The 22,516-nt window shown below is 51.7% G+C and overlaps 1 protein-coding gene across 2 annotated transcripts in view; it reads right to left on the bottom strand.

Annotated features, from left to right (window-relative positions):
- The window catches only part of HUWE1 (HECT, UBA and WWE domain containing E3 ubiquitin protein ligase 1), a 1,655,742-nt gene that overhangs the window by 1,223,785 nt on the left and 409,441 nt on the right, over positions 1-22,516 (bottom strand). For both annotated transcript variants that reach the window (XM_078664564.1, XM_078664565.1), the window contains one exon: positions 10,568-10,690. In XM_078664564.1, the coding sequence (XP_078520690.1) occupies positions 10,568-10,690 (123 nt within the window). The remainder of the gene's footprint in view (positions 1-10,567; positions 10,691-22,516) is intronic.

The raw sequence follows: 22,516 nt of genomic DNA, 5'->3' as shown, positions 1-22,516 counted from the left end.
GTTACACCCATTGTGAGAAGTTGGCCTGATATATGATGCTCACTAGTTCTAGTGATCACCTTGTATCAGTCCAAACAACCCTTATGGTGATTGGTTGTAAGTCAACCTTATAGACCAGCTATCCTAATGGTAGCATGGACAAAGCAGTCTTAGGCTAAACTCTTTTGGCATGTGAAGCCAGCTGTTTTACCACATATAACCCCTTGAATACCAGATGAAAGGACACCACACAGGTTATGAAAATAAACCGGATATTTATTAATAACAACACCTCTGAACTCTTTATGAGGTCAGAGGGCTAAGCACATGACAATCTCTTACGAAAAACACTACAAGTTGCACGAAATTACAATGGTGCCCTAGGGGCACGACAAACCATATACTAAGTAAGTGGAATGTGAAAGTCGATAAAAGGAATGGAGCTGTCCAGAGGCTGTAGGATCTATGGGACCACCCTATACTAACTTCAGGTAGGTAATAAGAGGCCCACGGAACGCGTGTGCAGAGTGTGAACTCACACGCGAGATGCGTAACGTCTATGGACAGTACAGTTCAAGAAAAAGGTGAGTACGGACAATCCTGACTAGTTAGGACAACAACGACTGTGGAATTGGACACTAGGACAGTTAGACTACCCTTGAGCACCGAAATGCTCTCGATACCTCACCCACGGGCTGCGGGTGCATAGGTGCCAAAGTGTGTCGAGTCCTCGCGTTGAAGTCAATGGAGCCTGAAAGAAAAGATGCTGCAGGCGACCAGGAGGAAGATGTCCGGTGCGATCCAAGGGTGGATCGGTGAAGAAGAGGACCTGAAAGCAGAGGGGAAAGTGTTCAAAGTCACTAGCCAGTGACCGGTGTGGAACCAGGAAGGAACCAGGTGCTGTTGTCGCGATCAGGTGAAGAGTGGACGCTTGACTCTGCAGCCACGTGGACCAGGAGGTGTCTTCGACGACCAGGATGGAGGCACGAGCTGTCCCACGCAGGCTCTCGCTGTCGGCGGTGTCGGATCCGGGATTGGACTCAACAGGCCTTGGCAAAGGCAACCCACGCGGTGAAGGGAAAAGACGTCTGGTGCGGACTAGGAGAGTCCGGGGTGCCCCTCTTTTGGAAGGGAGCAAGGACCAGTCTGGAGCAACCAGACCAGCAGCAAAGATTCAAAGGTTTGTCGTCTAGGAGGCCACTAGCCAGCCGGCAAGTGACCAGACAACGCGTCGAGCAGCAGCCAAGCAGATCTCGTGGAAGCTGGAGGGCTGATCTTCGGTGCAGGGGCTGCTCGGGGCTGGGGCTGGGGCTTCTCAATCCCCAAAGCACTTGGTCGAGTTTACCTCGGGAGTCGTGCTGGAAGCGAAGTGCAGGTTCGTTCAAGATGGCCGGTCCCACGTGTCTCGTCGCACCCACGGGTCTCAGCTTTGCTGCAGATGTGAGTTGAGGTCGGAGAGGTCTGGGAATCCGGGTCTCGTCGGGCTCTGAAGTCTGGATCCTCAAGGGAAGACGACAAAGTGAAGCCGCTGGACGCTTGATGGGGCCTGCAGTTGCAGGGTGGACACTCCTTGCCCACAAGGGAGATTCTTCAGTCTTCTGTGGAGCAGAACGTCGAAGGCCAGAGTTTCTTCTTGTTGAATAGTTCAGGATAATCTAATTTGGAATGGGACCAGCTCCTACCTTTATTCTCCTAAAGGGGGCTGCACTACTGACTAGGTCCCTCCCCTGGGTGGGACCAGGAAGGGGGGTGGTTACACCCCCTATCCTTTGCCCGGTTTCCCGCCAGAGCTGGGGCTGGGATGCCCCAGCAACTGGTTTGAACCGGTGTATGCACTGGGCACCTTGTGTGCCCCAGGCATGTCTCATTCCTTTCAGGCCTATCCTTCCCAATACACAAAGTCCTGTCTGGGGTGGTGCTAGCCTCTCCCAAGGCAGGAAACCCTTTGTCCAAGCCATCCTCGCTGGAAGGACTCCCAGCAGCAGGAGGTCAGACTTGTGTGTGGTGGCAGCATCCATTTTGTGATGCTGAGGCTCGAGTTAACTTTAACCGGGGTTCAAAGTTACATACATGTCGTGTCCCTCTAGAAGGGTGGAATGCTACCCCCGTCGCCAGAATTGGCGAGGGGGTAGTATTCCAAATCGTATGACACCTTACTCGACATGTTTTGATAATGTTATACCAGAGTTAGCATTTAACCGCGAGGTTGATAATGCACTTAAGAGTATATGGTATAGCGTTATCATGGAACAGCTATTAGGACTTGGTTCCGCAAGCTGCAAACGGGCTCAGCTCATGCCAGAGCACCATCTCACATAATTCCAAGCACTCTGCCTTCAGGATTGATAAGGCCTTCCATAGGAGTGACTGATAGGAATACATGTGTCCATTTTGGGGTTAGATATAGGTATACTATATCTACAGCAAAGGGTGTTTACACCACCTTGCCCCAGCTGTCATGCAGCCAGTTGTGTCAGATTTAGATGGCCAGCCAGGGGTGGCATAATACATGCTTCAGCCCCTGGTAGGCCCTGGGTACACCTATGCCCTGGGTACAGTGATTGATAAGGTGGCCCAGTACCAATTGGTAAATGCACCTAAAGTACATGGTTGTCAATTTAGAGAGAGAACAGCTAGGCTGTGGGTCTGATTAGCAGGCCCACAGCCAGGGAAAGTCATAAACCAGTGAAGCAAAAAGCAAAAATCTGGGGTGACCATAGGATTGCAGACCCCACTCTCCTACACCCATGCCGAGTACCTAGGGTACACTTGTACTTATACAGAATCGAAACCTGTGGTGTGCGCGCACCACAAAGGAGCAGACGTGGGAATCGAAACCAGTGGTGCGCGCGCACCACAGAGGAGCGGGGGCGAGGGAGCCTATCTGTGCTGTGGGGAATGCTAGACACCAGTGGGAATGGGTGGAGCAAAGGCGGGACATGCGCCCGCCTTTGCCCAACTGTGTGCCTTTTAAAAAAAAAAAAAAAAGGGGGGCGTGGCCAAGATGGCAACCGGGACGGACGTGTAGCTGCGGAGCTCCTCGCCCCGATCCCCTGTAACCCCCACGATAGCCCCTAAAAATAGATGAACTGAACCCCCTCACGCACTGCACAACGCGGGACTGGCCCGGAGCCCCGGTATTCGAGCCTACAAAGCCGCAGCTGCCCATGTCCGCCGCCGCCGCTGACAGGCGGGAAAGTGCCGGGGAACGGACCCTGCGCTGGTCGGGCCTGCCGCGGCCCTGCGCTCGACTGGACCTCACCCCCAACACTATCTCGGCGGACCGGAGGCCGATCCCCGGGTCGCGGGAAGGCCGCCTGGAGCTAGAGGGCGCCTCGCACCTGGGGAGCACCGGACCACGGGCGGCCCCCAAATCTAGCCCCAGGCTTGGGCCTGCGCGGGCCCCGGAACCAGCGGTGAGGGGGTGTGCGGATCCCGCTCTGATTCGCCCGGGCTGCCGGCGAGGAGACGCACCGGCACGAGACCGCTGTCCCCTGGGGTTGTGCTGCGGGGTTGTGGACGCCGGGACTGGCGCCTGCGAGCCCGAGACGGACTGCGACCAGGGAGCGCTGCACGCCAGGCCCCTGCTTGGGCCTACACGGCGGTGGGGGACGATCAACGCACGGACGCTAAGGGCTCGCCAGGTGCGACAGAAGTGTGCCCTCGCTCCTGAGGAGCCCCCTTGCACCACACGACGCCCTACATCGGGCCCTACACAGAGGCGCCTTACTCGGGCCCCGGCTCGGACTCATGGACTGCGACTGTGGGCTCGACGGAGGCCTGGAGTGGCGGTCCCACCCAGGGGTGACTGCTGAGCACATTCGGGGTCTGCCCCGACCTGCAGAGCCGGGCTGGGCCTCCTGTCCGGCTGTGGGGGGTCTTGGAGTGGCACCTGCAACCCGCCTAGCAGAATGGACGATCGGAAGCACGGCAACACTTGAGGTGAGGAGTTGGGGGTGCTCGGGGGGCCTGGTGATCGCACCCCCGGCGGGAGGAGAGCTGGCGTCTGTCCACGGCGGGATCCCCCTCCGGACCCACTAACTGCCTACAGTACCCGGGGGAGGGGGGGGGGTAGAGAGTTGAGCTCCGGATACGCCTTAGACACGTATTGAGGTCCCTGTAGATCACATGGACAGTGGTGTGTTGCCCTTGTCTGCGCCGCTCCCTGCCATTCGGGGGGCGCAAACCGAGCCCCCGGTGGGGTAAGACACACTCAATACTCGCCTATATCTCAAGGCACATCCCCGGGGAGTTCAGGAGACTAGCACGGTAGGCCCCAATCTGACACTGCACTTCAACTCTACTGGGACACAGGCTGTTCCTTTTCTCACCCCACGATGTCGAATGCCAACCGCAGAGGGGGCCGGCCGATCAATGAGTTACTTATGAAAACTTCCGCTAAATCCGAGAAATCCCAAGCGTCCGCATCGCCAAAGGATCAGACAGCCACCCCGACCAAGGAGGTTGAAGATGCCCCTATCACAAAGTCATTTCTAGAAACCCTCTTCAACACGTTGCGTGAGGACTTTCAGACTCTAAAGCAGGAACTGGTGAGCGAACAAAGGGAGCTGCGCCGGGACCTAGATGGTCTGGGAGAAAGAGTGGAGGCGGTGGAAGAATCTAATCATGCGAGCTGTGAAGACCTGGCGCTCCTCCAGCAAGAAGTAATCCGTCTTCAGGAGCAGCAGGTGAGCCTCCAAGCTCATGCGGAGGACCTTGAGAATCGCTCTCGACGGAACATACGGGTTCGGGGATTGCCATCGAAAGCAGAGGGGAACTGAGTCACGGAATATCTCCAGGACCTCTTCCGAGAGGTCCTCAACGAACCTGCTGACTTCCCCATCCGCATCGACCGAGCGCACCGTGTGGGACTGCCTCGCCGGGCCCCAGCCCCCCCGCCGGACATCCTGGCGTTCCTCCCGGACTTTCCCCTGAAGGAGAGGATACTGAGGGAAGCACGTCGGGCGCAACCCATCCGCTTCAGAGACCGCCCCATTGAACTCTTTCAAGATCTCTCAGCTATCACTTCAGAAGCGCAGAGACTTCAGAATCGTCACCACGTTCCTAAAGGACAAAGGAGTGCCATACTCCTGGGGCCACCCGTTTCGCCGGATCTTCAAATGGGAGGGTACCCTGCACCAACTCCGCTCACTTCAAGACACCTGTGCCCTGCTAGGCCTCGAACTTCCCGACGGCACATCAGGCGGGGACTCCAACCCGGGGTCCTCGCGGGCAGCCGGGACCCAACCATCTGGAGGGGGCTGGCAACAAGTGAGGAGACGCCGCGCGCCTAAAAACCGCCTCCGCCCGGACCCGGGGACGATTGCCAAGGACAAGGCTGCAGCCATCGAAGAGGTCGTTAAAGACACTGCCACTAAATCCTAAATGTGTCTCGGACAGGGGGCCACACTTGACGCATTCTCTCTGAGTGAGGGGGGTGGGGGGGGGGGGGGGAGAGGGGCGGGGGACCGCTTGGGTTGCCACTGCCACAGTCTCCGTTACTTCCTCAACCTACGGGCCTGAACTGACTCTGGATAGGCCTGGGACTATGACTTTGGGTTGGGTACCACAGGTTGGGGTTAGGGTGGGACAGGGAGGGAAATGTTGGACGGGAGGGACAGGGCGGACTCCGGGCGAGAGGGTGGGCGGACAGCTTACCGCCCGGAAGATTACCTGGGATTGGGTTGTTGGGGTTAGGGTGGTCCCTTGGGGATGGTTGGGGATGGGAGATGGGGGGGTGGGAACTGTGTTGTGGGCAGGGGAGGGCGGGACACGAGGGTGGGGACCAGTATGCCAAGGGATTTCGACAGGGCTCAAGGGTTACCTATAATCTTTCATACACGACAGCGTCGGTCGCTGCTATGCTCAATCGTCTCCACACTCCCACATGATGGCTGAGGCACTCAAAGTACTGTCTCTCAATGTAAAAGGCCTCAACAACCCGATTAAACGGAGGGCAGTAATTTCCTACTTGGAAAATTCAGAAGCTGACATCTGCTTGTTGCAAGAAACCCACCTCCTGGCTAAAGACTGGCACAGGATGCGCTCCCGGGCCTTTCCCCAGCAATACTTCTCTTCTCTCCCGACCAAGAAAGCAGGGGTGGCCATTCTTGTGTCCCGACGCTTCCGGGGCCGGGTGGGAGCCAAGACAGGGGAGATCAAGGGACGCCTCTTAGCCCACACCTTCTTAATGGGAAATAGCGCACTTACGATAGGCTCCATCTACGCCCCCAACACGAGTCAAGAACCATTCCTGAAAACTGCACTCTCCGAAGCACTACAGTCACCTCACTCTCAGCTGCTCATTGGGGGGGACCTCAATCTCGTCATGGATACGAATAAGGACAGATCCGGGCACCGCTATGGTGACACTGGCGCGCTTTCAGAGGCAGGCAGATCCTGGTTGCAGGAAAGGGACCTCTTAGATCTCTGGAGGACGGCACACCCCAACACAGCACGCTACACCTTCTATTCCCATGTACACCACACTTACGCGCATTTAGATCACTTCTTAGGTTCCTCTGAACTAGTTCCTCACATCACCGAGGTTTCCATTGTCCCAGCAGCCCTCTCTGACCATGACGCGTTGGAGCGGACACTCAGGGTGCCCAGGTCACCACGCAACCCAGGCTCGTGGAGGCTCAATGAACCCCTTTTACAGAGACCAGCCGTTGTCAAACAACTTCATAAATGCATTTCGGATTACCTCGCCACTAACGACACCCCTGCAGCATCGATATCGTCCCTTTTGGGGGCCTTAAAAGCCGTGGTATGGGGGGGAACTGATAGCCATTGCTGCCGCTGATGCCAAGGTTCGCAAGGAAAAGAGGGCTGACCTCACAGCCCAAGTTGCTGAACTAGAAAGGGTTCATAGCCATACGTGCGCTCCGAGAATCTGGCGCCAGCTGAAGGCTGCCAGGGCTCAACTGGCCGCCCTCGACACTGACAGAGCGGAATTTGCCGCTCTTCGTCTCCGCCATACGTACTACGTGGGAGGCAACCGCACAGGACGGCTCCGGCCAGCGCCTTAAAGGCCAAGATTCAACTCTCAAAAATCACCACGCTCCTGCACGACTCCGGTAACACTATTGCCGAAGATGCACAGGTAGCCTCCGCCTTCCGTTCCTATTATGCTTCCCTGTATAACGCGGATAGAGTGTCGCCGACAGCTGTTGCCGCGTACTTGCAATCGGCCGAAATCACGCCACTATGCCCAGCGAAAATAGAGGCCCTAGACACTCCTATTCGTCCTGACGAAGTCCTTACCGCCATCGCACGCCTCCGCCCGCTCAAATCACCAGGCCCTGATGGCTTTTCGTCTGGTTTCTATAAAACCTTTGGCCAAATACTAATACTGGCCCCAATACTCGCGAGGCTGTTTAACTCCTTTGAGGGCACAAGCTCCATACCACCGGACATGCTGGCAGCTGACATAGTGGTGTTGCCCAAGCCGGGCAAACCCCCCCCCCCCCCCGACACATTGCTCTGCGTTCCGCCCCATCTCCTTACTTAACTTAGACCTGAAACTATTCACGGGGGTATTAGCGGCCCGTCTGGGCCCTTGCGTCCCGGGCACTCTCGAGCCGGACCAATCGGGCTTTGTCCCGAACCGCCAATGCAGCGATAATACTATGCGGTTACTGCACCTCGTGGACAAAACTCACTTTCAGGACTCGGAACTACTGGCTATCGACGCGGAGAAAGCATTCGACCGCGTCGACTGGACCTACTTGCAAGCAGTTCTGCAGCGATACCACTTGGGCGACCGATTTCAGGCTTGGATTGCGAGCTGCTACCACCGCCCCATGGCTCGGGTCAGACTTAGCGGCCTTAAATCGGACCCCTTCGAGATACAGCAGGGCACACGTCAGGGGTGCTCTCTCGCCCCTTCTATTCGCCCTATACGTGGAACCCCTGGCGCAGCAAATTCGAGACAATCCTCGCATTAGCGGAGTCTCCTTCGGCCATGAACCCCACGTGGTGGGGTTTTATGCCGATGATATTATCGCTGCCTTAGACCGACCGTCCAGCTCAATACCCGCTTTCCTGGAGGAACTTGAGAGCTTTGGGGCTGTGTCCGGCTTCAAAATCAACCGGGGGAAATCCTTGATATTGCCCCTGGGCTGCTATGCCGATCCCAACGCCTGACTTTGGCTGCGATCTACAGACCTCCACACAGCTCCCGTATCTAGGGATCACTCTTACCTCCTCCACGGACTCAACAGTGGCCCTTAACTATAGAACATTGTCCTCCCAAATCCGAGCCGACCTCACGCGTTGGTCGAAACAACCCCTCTCCCTGCTAGGCTGCATAGCGGCAGTAAAAATGTCCGCCTTACCTAAGATCTTGTATATCTTCCAGACCCTCCCGGTACTGCCACCGCCAGGCGCACTTACCGACCTACAAAATGCTATCCACCAGTTCATCTGGGAAAAGAAGCGCGCACGACTACACAAACGGGTGGCACATAGGAGTGTCGATAAGGGAGGCCTCGGAATCCCCGACCTCTTGCAATACTTTCAGGCGTCACAACTCCGCTATTTGGTGGAGTGGTACAGGCCCGAGTCCGAGAAGAGATGGCTATTTCAAGACAGGGCAATGGCCCAGACATCCCTGTGGAAGATCCCATTTCTTGCCCGCCAGCATAGACCACAATACCTCCTCCGCTCCCCCATTACGTGCACCATCATGAAGACCTGGGACATGGTGGCGGTCAGGAGAGGCCTGACGACCTTCCCTTCCCCACTCACCCCACTCTTTGATAACCCTGAATTCCCACCGGGCACCGATCCTCGCGCCTTTCTACAATGGCGTGATACGGACTGCCGCTCGGCCGGCCATCTCTTTGATGTGGAGGGGTTTCTCCCACTCGCCTATATCACGCGAGGCTACGGAATGACTAAACCCCACATGTTCCAATACTTCCAACTCCGCCACTGGCTCCTGCGCCCGGAATGCGCCCCCCTGGTCGGTCGGCAGATGACACCATTCGAACACTGGCTGGTGTCGAAGGACTCGGATAAGCACCTTATCTCAGACCTCTACAAGATATTAACCCCTGAGGCCGACCCGGTTAAGGCGGCGGGACAGAAACGCTGGGAATCGGAACTCAGAAGGACTCTTTCGCCCAAAGAATGGGGTTTCATACACTACAGAGCTGCACACACCACTCGCAATGCTAGTGCCAGGGAATCGGCGGTGAAACTGGCCATCTACTGGCATCTTACCCCAGCAAGACTCAATCAGAGCAACCCTCTTCGAAGCGCGCTGTGTTGGAGGGGCTGTGGCGAAAGGGGCACCCTGACCCATCTCCTATGGGACTGCCGAGCTCTGCAGGGATACTGGAAAGTTTAGATGATATAGACTCAACATTTGACACTGAAATCCCGCGCTTCCCGGCATACACAATCCTAGGGCTGCCCAACGCGCTCACGTTTCCCTTGAGATCACCTCGTGGCAAACAGATGGGCATTGCCATGCAAGCAGCGTCACAACACGTCCTGTCACTATGGGGATCAACTAACTTACCCACCCACACTGGCTGGTTACACAAATTGTGGTTCACATTAGGCATGGAACGTATCCAGGCCACGCTCACACACTGCTGACTCATTCCAGAAAAACTGGCAGAAATCACGTGCCCGAAATATCTCCGCATTCTGCGGCTTACGGAACACCCACGAGACCCAACACGAACCTGTACGCCTTGATGCACATCACCTTGTGCGTGCTATGATGGAGCCTCTGGACAACTGGCATACTGGTCAGGGAGGAGGAAGGGGGTTGACGTTGGATGTTGGGGGGGGGCCTTTCTTATTGTTTCGTTCGATTACCACTCTTACACGGCACCTTTACCGAACTGTAGGCAACGCATCTCGATATGGGCATGACTTATCTGCATTTTTATCGACTCGTAGAGAAGAAATGTATGTCTGTCTCGCTCGCCGTATACGCCTATTGCATATTTACTGCTTTACATTGCCTGTTTTTTTTGCTCATAAACTTAATAAAAACACATTTGAAACTAAAAAAAAAAAAAAAAAAAAAAAAAACGTGTAACCCAATGGCAGCCGGCGAGAACAAAAACCACATGCACAAGCGTGTGGTCAGCTTTCAAAACCCCCTTACAAGAGGCCTCGCTCTGCTGTGCACTGCAACGCAAGGTGCAAGACCTAAAAATGGGGGTGACCATGTCAAAATGGGTCCTTTCCTACAAGTGCTTTCACTTAGATCGACAATTCAGCTCGGTAGGCATCATTCTGCTTCTTGAACTGTTTGGTGTCTTAGCCACACTCCATCAGAGAAAGCTCACAAAGCAAGAAATACTCTGTAACCGAAAAGTATACAACGGCCGCCAAGTAAGTTTGTGAATGTTAGCCAGCATTCCCATCACCGAGAAATTTAGGTGTAGCAGGCAAGTGAAGTCAAAGATTGCAATAAGCAGTTGTATTAACACATGAAAGATTGTGGTTATTAGTTTGTTACCAAAATGCCAGACAGCTAGCAGCAAAGCAAAATATAAACTTAAATTCGAGAAATTGTAGAACGGGTAAGATCAGAGGAATAAGATAAAGACATTTTACTTACTCAAAGAGAGCATTATGTCCCCCAGAACACAGGAACTTCTGCAGCATTAGATGGTAGGGATATTTCCGCTCATCAAACAGCATGGGAGATGTAAAGCCAACAGAGCAGATAAAGAACGTCAAGCTAGGGAAATAAGTTGAAACACAATAAACAGGAAGCATAGAAATGAGGTACCACAAACAACGCATCCTCAGAAGGCTGCAGGTGACTGCCTAAGACTGAATCTTCAAAATGTAAAGGAATTTAACATCAGGAGCACAATGAACAGTCAGCTACAGATCAAACAAAAGACAATGTGTTAGATTTCAAGTACACCACCACAGTAATAAGATCAGATTTCTCCCATAGTTATTAGCAGCACCTTGGATGTGCTCTTACTACATAAAGTTAGTGACAGAAGGTACTAATTCCAAAACATGTAGATAGTGTACACATTTAAGCTTTATAATGTTAACATATTCTTAGTGATAATATAACAATACTTCTATGATCTTGTAGAAAGGATTATGTTACTTACCCTTTAAGCATCTATTCGTAGCGTGTAGTGCTGCAGATTCACATGCTATGCATACTCCGGTCATCTAGTATTGGGCCCGGACTGTGCAAGTTGTTTTTCTCGAGAAAGTTTTATGATCAGAGTCTGGCGTTATATTTTTCCTCCCCCTCGAGGCATTGTGCATTTTGAACGCTTTCTTCCTTAGAAAGTTTTATTTTCGCCGTAAAAGGAGTGAGGATACAGTCAGCATAGTAAGCGTTTTCTGTTAGACTTGCTGGTTTGAAGTCATTTTGTCAACCTGAATATCTTTCAGAGGAGGCAGGAGTGCAGATGAATTTGCAGCACTACACGCTACGAAAAGATGCTTACAAGGCAAGTAAGGAAAATGCTACTTACCAGTATGCATCTGTTCTTGGCATGTAGGGCTGCAGATCCACACACTATTGCATTAGATCACCATCTGGTGGTGGGCCCGGATGATTACACTTTGTTATCTTGGAAGAGTCTTTGTCTGTTGGATGAATCCTCCCTTAGATCGTAGTGCGCATGGGCATCGACTCAATCTTCAGATTGTTTTCGTCATTGGGTAAATGGTGGAGTTGTACGAGTACAGATAAAGATGACCATGTGTTGTGCATCTAAATAAGATAATACTGGAACAGATACAGGTAGCCGGGGAGGCGGGTGGGCGTGTGTGGATCTGCAGCCCTACATGCCAAGAACAGATGCATACTGGTAAGTAGCATTTTCCGTTCGAGGTATATGGGCTGGAGACCACACACTATTGCATCGATTGCACTGCAGTTTTCTCCCTTAGCGGCGACCACCGATATCTGTTGCAGTAGTTTGAAATAATGTTTTGAGTACAGCCTGGCAAACACTTGCTTGTTTTGCCTGCACATCGATACAGAAGTGTTTTGTAAATGTGTGCGGAGTAGGACCCTAGCGTAGGCGAGGTATGATGGGGCGGGGCCAGACGTGCCAGCAGGGGGGGGTCGGGGGAGTGGGGGAGGTGACTGGAGCGAGAGGTGCACCTGCGGGGTTCACCAGGGAATCCACACACCTCACATAGATGCCTCTGAATGCTGCACTAACGATAAATAGTGGGACTAGATCTCCATCAGGGCCCGTCTACCAACGGCCTTCCAGACATTATCAGAGGTGGGGCCAGGAGCGGGAAGGGCTATTGCCGACACGGGTAACGTGATGCGGGGTGGGGAATTTCTTTGAGGCTATGGGTAAGGGGTGGGTAGTTCAATGGGGGAGTTCCAGGGTTGTTTGGGAGGGAGAAAAAGTTAAAACTGCACATGAATATCGGCTGTTGCTGGCACTTATGATCTATGCTAGATACTGTGACCACTAGGACCATCTCACGCCGCCAGACCCCCGGGTTGTTGGCCACCAGGCTGTGTAACAGATAAAGTGGAGTTGACTGTAATACCTGTGACGCGGCCGGCCCGGGGGGGTTGTGTTACAAAATATATATGAATATCCATATAAATTCATTTGCATGTACTCCCAAAGAGTTCATGAGTATATAAGATCACATTAACATGAGGCCTGGAGCTCAAAATGGCTTCCTATCTGACCTTGACTGGACAAGCTTCCACAAGATATTCTGTACACCCTTACAGGTCACCTTGCTTGTCTTGACTACATGATATGCAAATGTTACACAGTGCAGAGCCTGCCTTTCTGGTCTGCCCATATCTGGCTGTTTTGCATGGTGCACACATTGCACATCCATGTCAGCCATATTTGGCTTGGTGCCTTATTCTAAGTTCCGCTGACATGGCATTGCATACAGTATATAATACCTAGAAACTTGTCACTCTGGGAAGAAGCGGTCTGAGAGCCCCTAAGGTGGCAGATCTGACTTCTTCCTTGCTAATTAGCAATGATGCATGCTTTTGGTACCAATAAATAAACTTCACTCTGTTTCTGAGCAACCTGCTGTGTCTGGTGAGTTTCATTCATTGGTATGCTCCTGGGAGGGTGCCGGTATTTCCCCATCAGGTTGTAGGCCAGAAGCTGTGTTAATTGAAATTACCATCTTTGCGCAATAAAAAAAAAATAATAATAATGTGCGCGGAGTGGAACAAGTAGCTGCTTTACAGATATCTAATGGTATATTTCCTAGGAATGCCATAGATGCCCCTAACTTACGGGTAGAATGAACCCTAGGGGGAATTGATAAAGTGCGTTTTTCTTTTTAGTAACAGATTTGAATGCACTTAACAATCCATCTTGCAATGCCTGATTTTGAAATAGGATTGCCTTAATGTGGGGGAAAAAAGGACACAAACAGTTGTTTAGTTTTACAAAATGGTTTTGTCTTATCAATGTAGTAGAGAAGCGCTCTTTTTACATCTAATGTATGTAGAGTTCTTTCCGCAACTGTTTGCGGTTGGGGGAAAAATACCAGCAACTCAATAGATTGGTTGAGGTGGAACGGTGAAATGACTTTTGGCAGAAATTTTGGATTTGTTTTAAGAACCACTTTGTTGTGATGAAGTTGTATGAATGGTTCTTGAATTGTTAATGTGTGGATCTCACTGACTCTTCTGAGTGAGGTAACGGCTACTAAAAAAGCAACTTTCCATGTAAGGAACTGTAATTCACACTCATGTAATGGGTCAAATGGAGGACCCATAAGTCTGGTGAGAACAAGATTTAAATTCCATACTGGAGAATTGTGCAATACACAACAAACCTTTTCCACTTTGCTGCATAACATGCTCTAGTGGTGGGGCGTTTCGCTTCTTTTATGACATTCATGCAATCAGGTGGTAGATTTAGGTATCCAAATTCTAAGACCTCAGGAACCAAATCGCTAGATTGAGCTGCATTGGGTCTGGATGCATGATCTCTCCATGGTTCTGTGTCAGTAGATGTGGGGAGAGTTTTCATTTTTAATGTGGTACTATTGAGAGCTGTAGTAGCGTGGTGTACCACCTTGGCTTGCCCACATTGGCACTATGAGAAACAATGTGAGAGAATTTTGCTGTAGCTTGCATACCACTAATGGAATTAGTTGGAGAGGTGGAAAAGCGTACGCAAATTTGTTTGACCAATTCATCCATACCGCATTGCCTTGGGACGATGGGTGTGTGCATCTGGCGGCAAAGCTTGGGCATTTGGAGTTGTTGTGAGTAGCAAACAGATCTATGTCTGGTTGACCCCATTTGTGAAAAAATGGTGGAAGAACTTGAGGATGAAGTTCCCATTCGTGTATCTGTTGTCTTTGACAACTTAACAAATCTGCAACTTGATTGTGAACTCCTGGTAGAAGTTCTGCTAACAGAAAAATGTTTGGAGGAATGGCCCAACTCCATATACTCTGCGCCAGCCGGGAGAGCTGTAGGGAGTCTGTTCCTCCTTGTTTTTTAATGTAGTACATGGCTGTCATGTTGTCCGTACGGACTAATACAGCCTTGTTTGATAGGTAATGCTGAAACGATTTTAGAGCTAGAAAAATCGCTAATAACTCCAGATGATTTATGTGGAGTAATTTTTGTTGTGGTGTCCATGTACCCGGTTGTAGGAAGGTGGATACTAGACTATGGTTACCCCCAACTTTTAGTCTAGTGTTTAGCTGGTTTTCGACTTGGCCTGGGATCCTGCTATTCAGGACCCCAGGCTATCTGCTCTCTCTGTAAAATGGACTCCATGTACTGTAGGTACATACCAAATTGGATATTGGGTCACCTTTGTGAGTCCCTGTATAGTGTACCATAGGTACCCAGAGCATAGGTGCATCCAAGGCCTACCAGGGGCTGCAGCATGAGTTATGCCACCCCTGGCTGGCCACCTAAATTGACAACTGGCTGATCACTCAGCTGGGGCAAGGTCATGTAATCACCCCTTGCTTAGGTATAGTATTCCTATATCTACCCTTATATATAGACACAGTAACCTATAAGTCACTCCTATGGAAGGCCTTAACAATCCTGGAGGCAGAGTGCTTGGTTATGTGTGAGATGGTGCTCTAGCATGAGCTGAGCCGGTCTGCAGCTTTCAGAACCATGTCCCTATAGCTGTTCTATGATATTGCCATACCATATACTCAAGTGCATTATAATCCTCGCGGTTAAATGCTAACTTTGGTTTGGCTTTATCTAAACATGTCGTGTTAGGTGTCATACGCTTTGGAATACTACCCCCTCACCAATCTGCGACGGGGGTAGGATTCCACCCTTCTAGAGGGAGAAGACATGTTGTTGCTGACTATCCCGGTTAAAGTTAACCAGAGCCCCAGCGTCACAAAATGGACGCTGCTGCCACCGACACAAGTCTGACCTCCTGCTGCTGGGAGTCCTTCCAGTCACGGAGGTTTGGACAATAGGTTTCCTGCCTGGAGAGGTGCGAGCACCACCCCAGACAGGACTTTGTGTATTGGGACAGGGAGGGCTGAATAGAATGACACACTGCCTGGGGCACACTAGGTGCTCCATGCATACCCCAGTTCAAACCGGTTGCTGGGGCACTTCAGCCCCAGCTCTGGCGTGAAACTGGACAAAGGAAAGGGGGTGTAACCGCCCCCCTTCCTGGTCCCACTCATAGGAGGGACATAGAAAGTAATCCAGCCCCTTTTAGGTGTATAAAGGTAGGAGCTGAGCCTTAGGACTTTAGATTTGATCCTGAACTGCAAACTTGAAACGAAACTCTGGACCTTCGACGTTCTGCTGAAGCTGAAGACTGAAGAATCTCCCTTGTGGCCAAGGAGTGACCACCCTGGGCAACCAGGCACCATCCAGCAAGCCGTTGGGACCCGAGCACAGAGGTCTGGAAGTCTGGGTTTTGTCAGGCTCTGTGCTCGAGTCCCAACGGCTAGCTTTGTCGTCGCTCCTGCCGGGACCCGAGCACAGAGCCTGACAAGACCCAGACTTCCAGACATCTCTGACCCTCTCTTCACGTCTGCAGCATAGCTGAGATCCGTGGAGACGACGAGACACGTGGGACCGGACATCTTGAAGTCCCCAACGTGCTAACTGTGCAGCTCCTGAGGTATCCTAGCAGCTGTGCACTGGGGATCGAGTAGCCCCGAATCCGAGCTCCACCTGCACCGAAGATCAGCCCTCCACGAGTTCTGCGTGGGGCCCTTCTGCTTGTGTTCTGCTCGACGCGTTGTCCGGTTGCTGGCCCGCTGGCTAGTAGCCTCTGTGACGACAATCCTTTTAAACCAACTCGCTGGTCTGGTTGCTCCAGACTGGCCCTTGCCTCCCTGCAAAGGTGAGGCACCTCAGACCTTGCTGGTCTGCATCAGAAGCCTTCTTTGAATCCTGTGTGGGTTGCCTTTGCCAAGGCTTGTTGACTCCAATCCGGCAGTCGACCCCTCCATCTGCGAGAACCTTCGTGGGACAGCTCCTCTCCAGCATCTGGTCGTCCTCGACGCCTCCTGGTCCGCGTGGCTGAAGAGACAAGCTTCACAACAGCACTCGATTGCTCCTCGACGTCATCTGGTTCCTTCCTGGTTCCACCTGGTCAATGACTAGAGACCCAGACTCTGTCCCCTCTGCTTTCAGGTCTTCATCCTCGATCTGCCCTTGGATCCACCCAGACATCTTCCTCCTGGTCGCCTGCAGCATCTTTCTTCACAGGCTCCATAGACTTCAACGGCGAAACCCGACACATCTTCACACCTATGCACCCGCTTCCTGTGGGTGAGGTAACGCGAGTACTTCGGTGCTCCCAAGGGTATTGAATATCCAAGTGTCTAAGTCTCTAGATGTTTCCCCCCTAGCTAAACCGGAAGTGTCCTAAATCCTTCTAAATCTAACTTCTAAGTTCCCATTGACTTTGCATTGACTCACACGTGTGTGTAAAGGCACTGCGCGCGCCGCCTGTGGGCCTCCTACTCCTCAACTAAGGGTCAGATAGTGTAGCCCCAGCGATTCTCTAGGCCCTAGGCCTTTCCTTTTCTCGTGACGTGGTACTTATACCACTTTAATATATGGTTTGCTTCGCCCCTAGGGCCTAACTGTAATTTGTGCAACTTAACGTATTCGTGAGTATCTTGTTATGTGCTTTGGCCTCTGACCTCAAAGAGTTCAGAGGAGTGTGTCAGTAAATAAATACATATATATTTTATATATATATCCTGTGTGGTGTCCTTTCATTTGATATTCAAGGGGTTACATATGGTAAAACAGCTGGCTGTACACGCTCTCAAGAGTCTTTTAGCCCAAGACTGTTCTGGCCACGCTACCTCTAGGATAACTGGTCTATAAGGTTGACTTACAACCATCACCATAAGGGTTGTTTGGACTGGTGCAAGGTGCTCACTAGAATAGTGAACATCATCTACCAGGCCAACTTCTCACACCCTGTACTGTGTTTTTCTAAATGTGCTCCCCATCCTGTGAGAGATGTGTCTGTGGTTAGTAATACTTGTGGAACAGGTTCTATTAACGGCCGGCCTTTGGAAAGGTTTTTGGTGTTCCACCATTGCAGAGAGCGATATGTCCGGTCGTCTACCAGCACCAGATCTGTTATTTGTTGCTGAGCCTGATTCCACTGACTTGCCAAGCACTCTTGTATGGGGCGCATTTGGAGTCTTGCGTATGGCACTATGAAAATGCAGGATGCCATCATTCCTATTAGTTGCATGAACACTCGAGCTGGTAGTGAGTGTTGTGGCTGGAATCTTTGGGTAAGATCCTGCATACTTTGTATCCTTGTTGGGTTGGGGTACGCTATTGCTTTGGAGGTATCTATTGTGGCACCTAGATACTGCTGAGACAGGGATGGTTGGAGATGTGACTTCTTTTGATTTACTGTGAATCCCAACTTGTTTAACAGGCAGATGGTTTGATGCGTGTGCTGTACACATTGGCTGTATGACTGATTTTATTAGCCAGTCGTCCTGATATGGGAAGACATGAATGTTGTCCCTTCTCAAGAGTGCTGCTACTCCTGCTAGACATTGTGAACACTCGAAGTGCTGTAGTTACTCCGAAAGGGAGTACTTTGAATTGGTAGTGTTGACCTTCTAGTATGAACCGTACGTACTTTGTGGGATTGATGGATAGGAATGACGAAGTAGGCGTCCATGAGATCTAATGTGGCAAGGAAGTCGCTTTGCTTTAGCAACGGTAGAACCTGTTGTAGTGTGACCATATGAAAGTGGTCTGATTGTATGTACAGGTTTAGGGGCCTTAGATCTAGTATAGGTCTGAGGGACCCGTCCTTTTTGGGTATGAGAAAGTATAGAGATAAACTCCTGTGTACTGATGGTGTTTTGGGACTGGTTCTATTGCATTCTTTTGCAGTAGAGACACTACCTCTTGTCTTAGTAGTATGAGATGTTCCTGTGATATGGGACGTTGTCTGGGTGGTATTGTTGGAGGAGTGGAAGTGAGCTCAAGGCAATAACCTGACTGAATTATTTGTCTTACCCACCTGTCTGTGGTGATGAGTTCCAGACAGGTAGGAACTGTTGTAACCTCCCCCCGACAGGAGTGGAATGGTCTGGGGGGATGGAAGGGAAGTCACTGTTTGGGAGTAGAGGCATTGCGACTGTTGTTGCCTCTGCCTTTATTTTTGTTTCCTCTATATCCTCCACTGTAATATCCTCTACTGGGTCAGGTTTCAAGTTCAAGTTCAAGTTCAGGCATTTGTATAGTGCGCTACTCACCCAGAGGGTCTCAAGGCGCTAGGGGGAGGGGATCATTAGGGGAAGGCGAACATTATTTGTCGAATAGCCAGGTTTTAAGTTCTTTTCTGAAGGAGGTGTGGTTCTGAGTAAGGCGGAGGTGGGTGGGGAGTGAGTTCCAAGCCTTGGCAGCCAGGTAGGAGAAGGATCTGCCACCCATGGTAGATTTTCGGATGCGCGGGACTGCGGCGAGGGCTTGGTTGGACGATCTTAGTTGGCGGGTGGGTTTGTAGAAGGACAGTCGAGTGTTGAGGCATTCGGGTCCTAGATTGTAGAGGGCTTTGTGTGCGTGGGTGAGAAGGCGGAAAGTAATTCTTTTGTTGACGGGAAGCCAGTGGAGGTCTTTTAGATGTCCGGTGATGTGATCTTGGCGAGGGATGTCTAATATGAGTCTCGCTGATGCGTTTTGAATGCGCTGGAGTTTTTTCTGTAATTTTGTTGCGATTCCGGCGTATAGTGTGTTACCATAGTCCAGTCGACTCGTGACCAGTGCGTGGGTGACAGTCTTTCTTGTTTCGAGGGGGATCCAGCGGAAGATCTTTTTGAGAATGCGAAGTACGTTGAAGCAGGAGGACGAGACTGCGTTGACTTGTCTGGACATCGAGAGGGAGGAGTCTAGGATGAAGCCAAGGTTACGTGCATGGTCTGTGGGTGTGGGTGCTGTGCCCAGAGCGGAAGGCCACCAAGAGTCGTCCCAAGCTGAGGGGGAAGATCCTAGGATGAGCACCTCCGTTTTGTCTGAGTTGAGTTTTAGGCGGCTATGTTTCATCCATTCGGCTACTTCTTTCATGCCTTCGTGAAGATTGGTTTTGGCGGTGTTGGGGTCTTTGGTGAGGGAAAGGATTAACTGGGTGTCGGCGTAAGAGATGATGTTGAGGTCGTGTTGACGCGCGATGGAGGCGAGAGGGCTCATGTAGACGTTGAAGAGGGTGGGACTGAGTGAGGAACCCTGAGGTACGCCGCAGATGACATCGGTGGCCTCTGAGTGGAGTGGGGGAAGTCGGACTCTGAGTTCTCCCAGCGAGGAATGAGATGATCCAGTCCAAGGCTTTTCCTTGTATACCGATGTTGCTGAGGCGATGTATAAGGGTGCTGTGGCAGACTGTGTCGAAAGCAGCGGATAGGTTGCGTAGGATGAGGGCCACTGTTTCTCAGTTGTCCAGGAGTGTTTGGATGTCGTCGGTCGCTGCAATGAGGGCGGTTTTGGTGCTGTGTTTGGCTCGAAACCCGGATTGAGATGGATCAAGGGAGTTGTTGGATTCAAGGAAGGCGGCGAGCTGGCTGTTGACGGCTTTCTCGATGACTTTGGCCGGGAACGGGAGGAGGGATATGGGTCGGTAGTTTTTAAGTTCAGAGGGGTCTGCTGTGGGTTTTTTCAGAAGCGCGCTGAGTTTGGCGTGTTTCCAGCTTTCTGGAAAGGTGGCAGAGTTGAACGAGCAGTTGATGACATCACGGAGATGGGGTGCGATGATGGAGTCAGCTTTGTTGAAGATGTGGTGGGGGCAGGGGTCGGTAGGCGAGCCAGAGTGGATTGAGTTCATGAAGCGAATGGTGTCTTCAATGGTGATTGGGTTCCAGGCGTTGAGGTTGTTGGTTGACGGAGTGGGGTCTGAGGGGGGTGGGTAGGGTTGATCGGTGGGAGTATTATCGAAGCTGTTGTGGATGTCGGCAATTTTGTTGTAGAAGAAGGAGGATAACGAATCGCAGAGGTCTTGGGAAGGAGTGATGTTGTTGGATGCTGCGGTGGGGTTGGTGAATTCTTTGACGATGCTGAAGAGTTCCTTGCTGTTATGGGTGTTGTTGTCGAGACGATCCTTGAATGCTGATTTCTTGGCGGATCGAATCAGTTGGTGGTGTTTGCGGGTGGCTGTCTTGAGGGAGGCCATGTTGTCGGAGGTTGGGTTTTTTCTCCATATCTTCTCCAGGGTGCGGCATAGCTTCTTGGATTTTTTAAGTTCGTCATTGAACCAGGGGGCCTTTTTGCTGGATGATTTCATCTGGTGCTTTTTCAGGGGTGCTAGTTCGTCAGCACTGTGGGTGATCCATTGCCTGAGGTTGGTGGCCGCTTGGTTTGGGTCCATTGAGAGGGTGGGAGGGTTTTGGTTGAGTGATGTGAGGAGTTGGTCAGAGGTGATTTTGTTCCAGTTTCTCTGAGGAATAGGTTGTGGGTGGTTGTGGGTCAGGGTGGTTTTGTAGCTGAAGTGAACACAACTGTGATCCGTACAGTGGAGAGCTGTAGTGCGATCGAAGGAGATGTGCTTGCTGGAGGTGAAGATAGGGTCGAGCGTGTGTCCGGCTGTGTGGGTGGGGGTATCAACAAGTTGTTTGAGTCCGAGAATGGCCGGGTTGTCCAGAAGGGAGGTGGTGTTGCTGTCGTGTTTGTTTTCAAGGTGGTAGTTGAGGTCTCCTAGAAGAATATAGTTCTCGGAGGCGAGGGCGTGTGGGTTGACAAAATCCGCGATGTCATCGCTGAATTGAGTACGGGTGCCTGGAGGCCTATAGATGAGGGTGCCTCTAAGTGTGGTCCTGGGGTCGGTGTGGATCTGGAAGTGGAGGTGTTCGGCGGTTGCAAGATTGTCGTCGGAACTGGTTGTGAGTTTGATGGTGTTCTTGTGATGGATGGCGATGCCTCCTCCTGTTTGATTGGTGCGGTCTTTTCGGATAATCTTGTAAGTGTCTGGTATGGCAATGGCGATGTCGGGTGCTGATGATGTGTTCATCCATGTTTCAGTAAGGAAGGCAATGTCAGGTGACGCAGTGTCGAGTAGGTCCCAGAGTTCTGTTGCGTGTCTGTGGACCGAGCAGGTGTTGAGCAGGATGCACTTTAGGCGGTTAGAGTCGGAGCTGTGTTTGGGGGACGTGGATTTGGTGAGGGTCCTGAAGCAGTTGAACTTGCAGGAGAGGCAGGCGAATGGGCCGTGGGTACGTCCTGGAGTAGCTTTGCAGCATAGTGATGAACGTCCGGGGTTGAGGGCGAGGAGAGTAGCGGTATCATATGTGATTCTAGAGGGTTGGGAGCGGCGGGGACCGGGGAGAGGCGCTGGGCGCGGTCCAGGCGTGGACGGGCGCAGACGGGCTTACCTTTGGCGCACCTTCGGCGCGACTGGGGCGCGATCGCTGCGCGTGAACGCTGCGCGCAAATACTTCTGTCATATGGATAGTGAGGGGGGAGGGGCGAAGGAGGGTCAGCTGGGAAGGCGGGAGCAGGGTGGAGACCAGGGCAGGGCGACTAACAACAACAACAACAACAACAACAAAATGGCTGGCGGCCTTACAGGATCGAGCAGATGCACTTTTAATAGCAGAAATCAATGGTTAAGCAGTAACACACAGCGCAATGCGGCAATGGTAATGTAATGCCAGGCAGCAATACGATTCGTCAATTACACTCTGAGCAAGCAGCGGAGCTGCGCTACGATACCAATGGTTAAGCAGTAACACACAGCGCAATGCAGTAATGGTAATGCAATGCCAGGCAGCAGTGCGATTCGTCAATTACACTCTGAGCAAGCAGCGGAGCTGCGTTACGATACCAAACAGTGAGGCGAGGCAGGTCAGGGAGCAGCGTGGGGGAGCGGCCGTGTCTGCAGGGAGCAGGAGGTTTGGGTGGGCGCTTTGTAAGAAGGAGGTATTGTTAGTTTGGATACCCCTAGAGACGCCCCTATATGAGGAGCGATGAAAGGAAGGTCTATGGGTTTGAGTTTGTAGAGCTCCCATGGATTTTACCGTATCTATTTTCATCTTTTCTAGTGTGCACTATCGACTGTTGAACCAAAGAGGTGTTGCAGGTCAAATGGTT

The sequence above is a fragment of the Lissotriton helveticus genome, chromosome 10, assembly GCF_964261635.1.
Source record: "Lissotriton helveticus chromosome 10, aLisHel1.1, whole genome shotgun sequence".
Taxonomy (NCBI): domain Eukaryota; kingdom Metazoa; phylum Chordata; class Amphibia; order Caudata; family Salamandridae; genus Lissotriton; species Lissotriton helveticus.
This window is presented reverse-complemented; position numbering and strand designations above follow the sequence as displayed.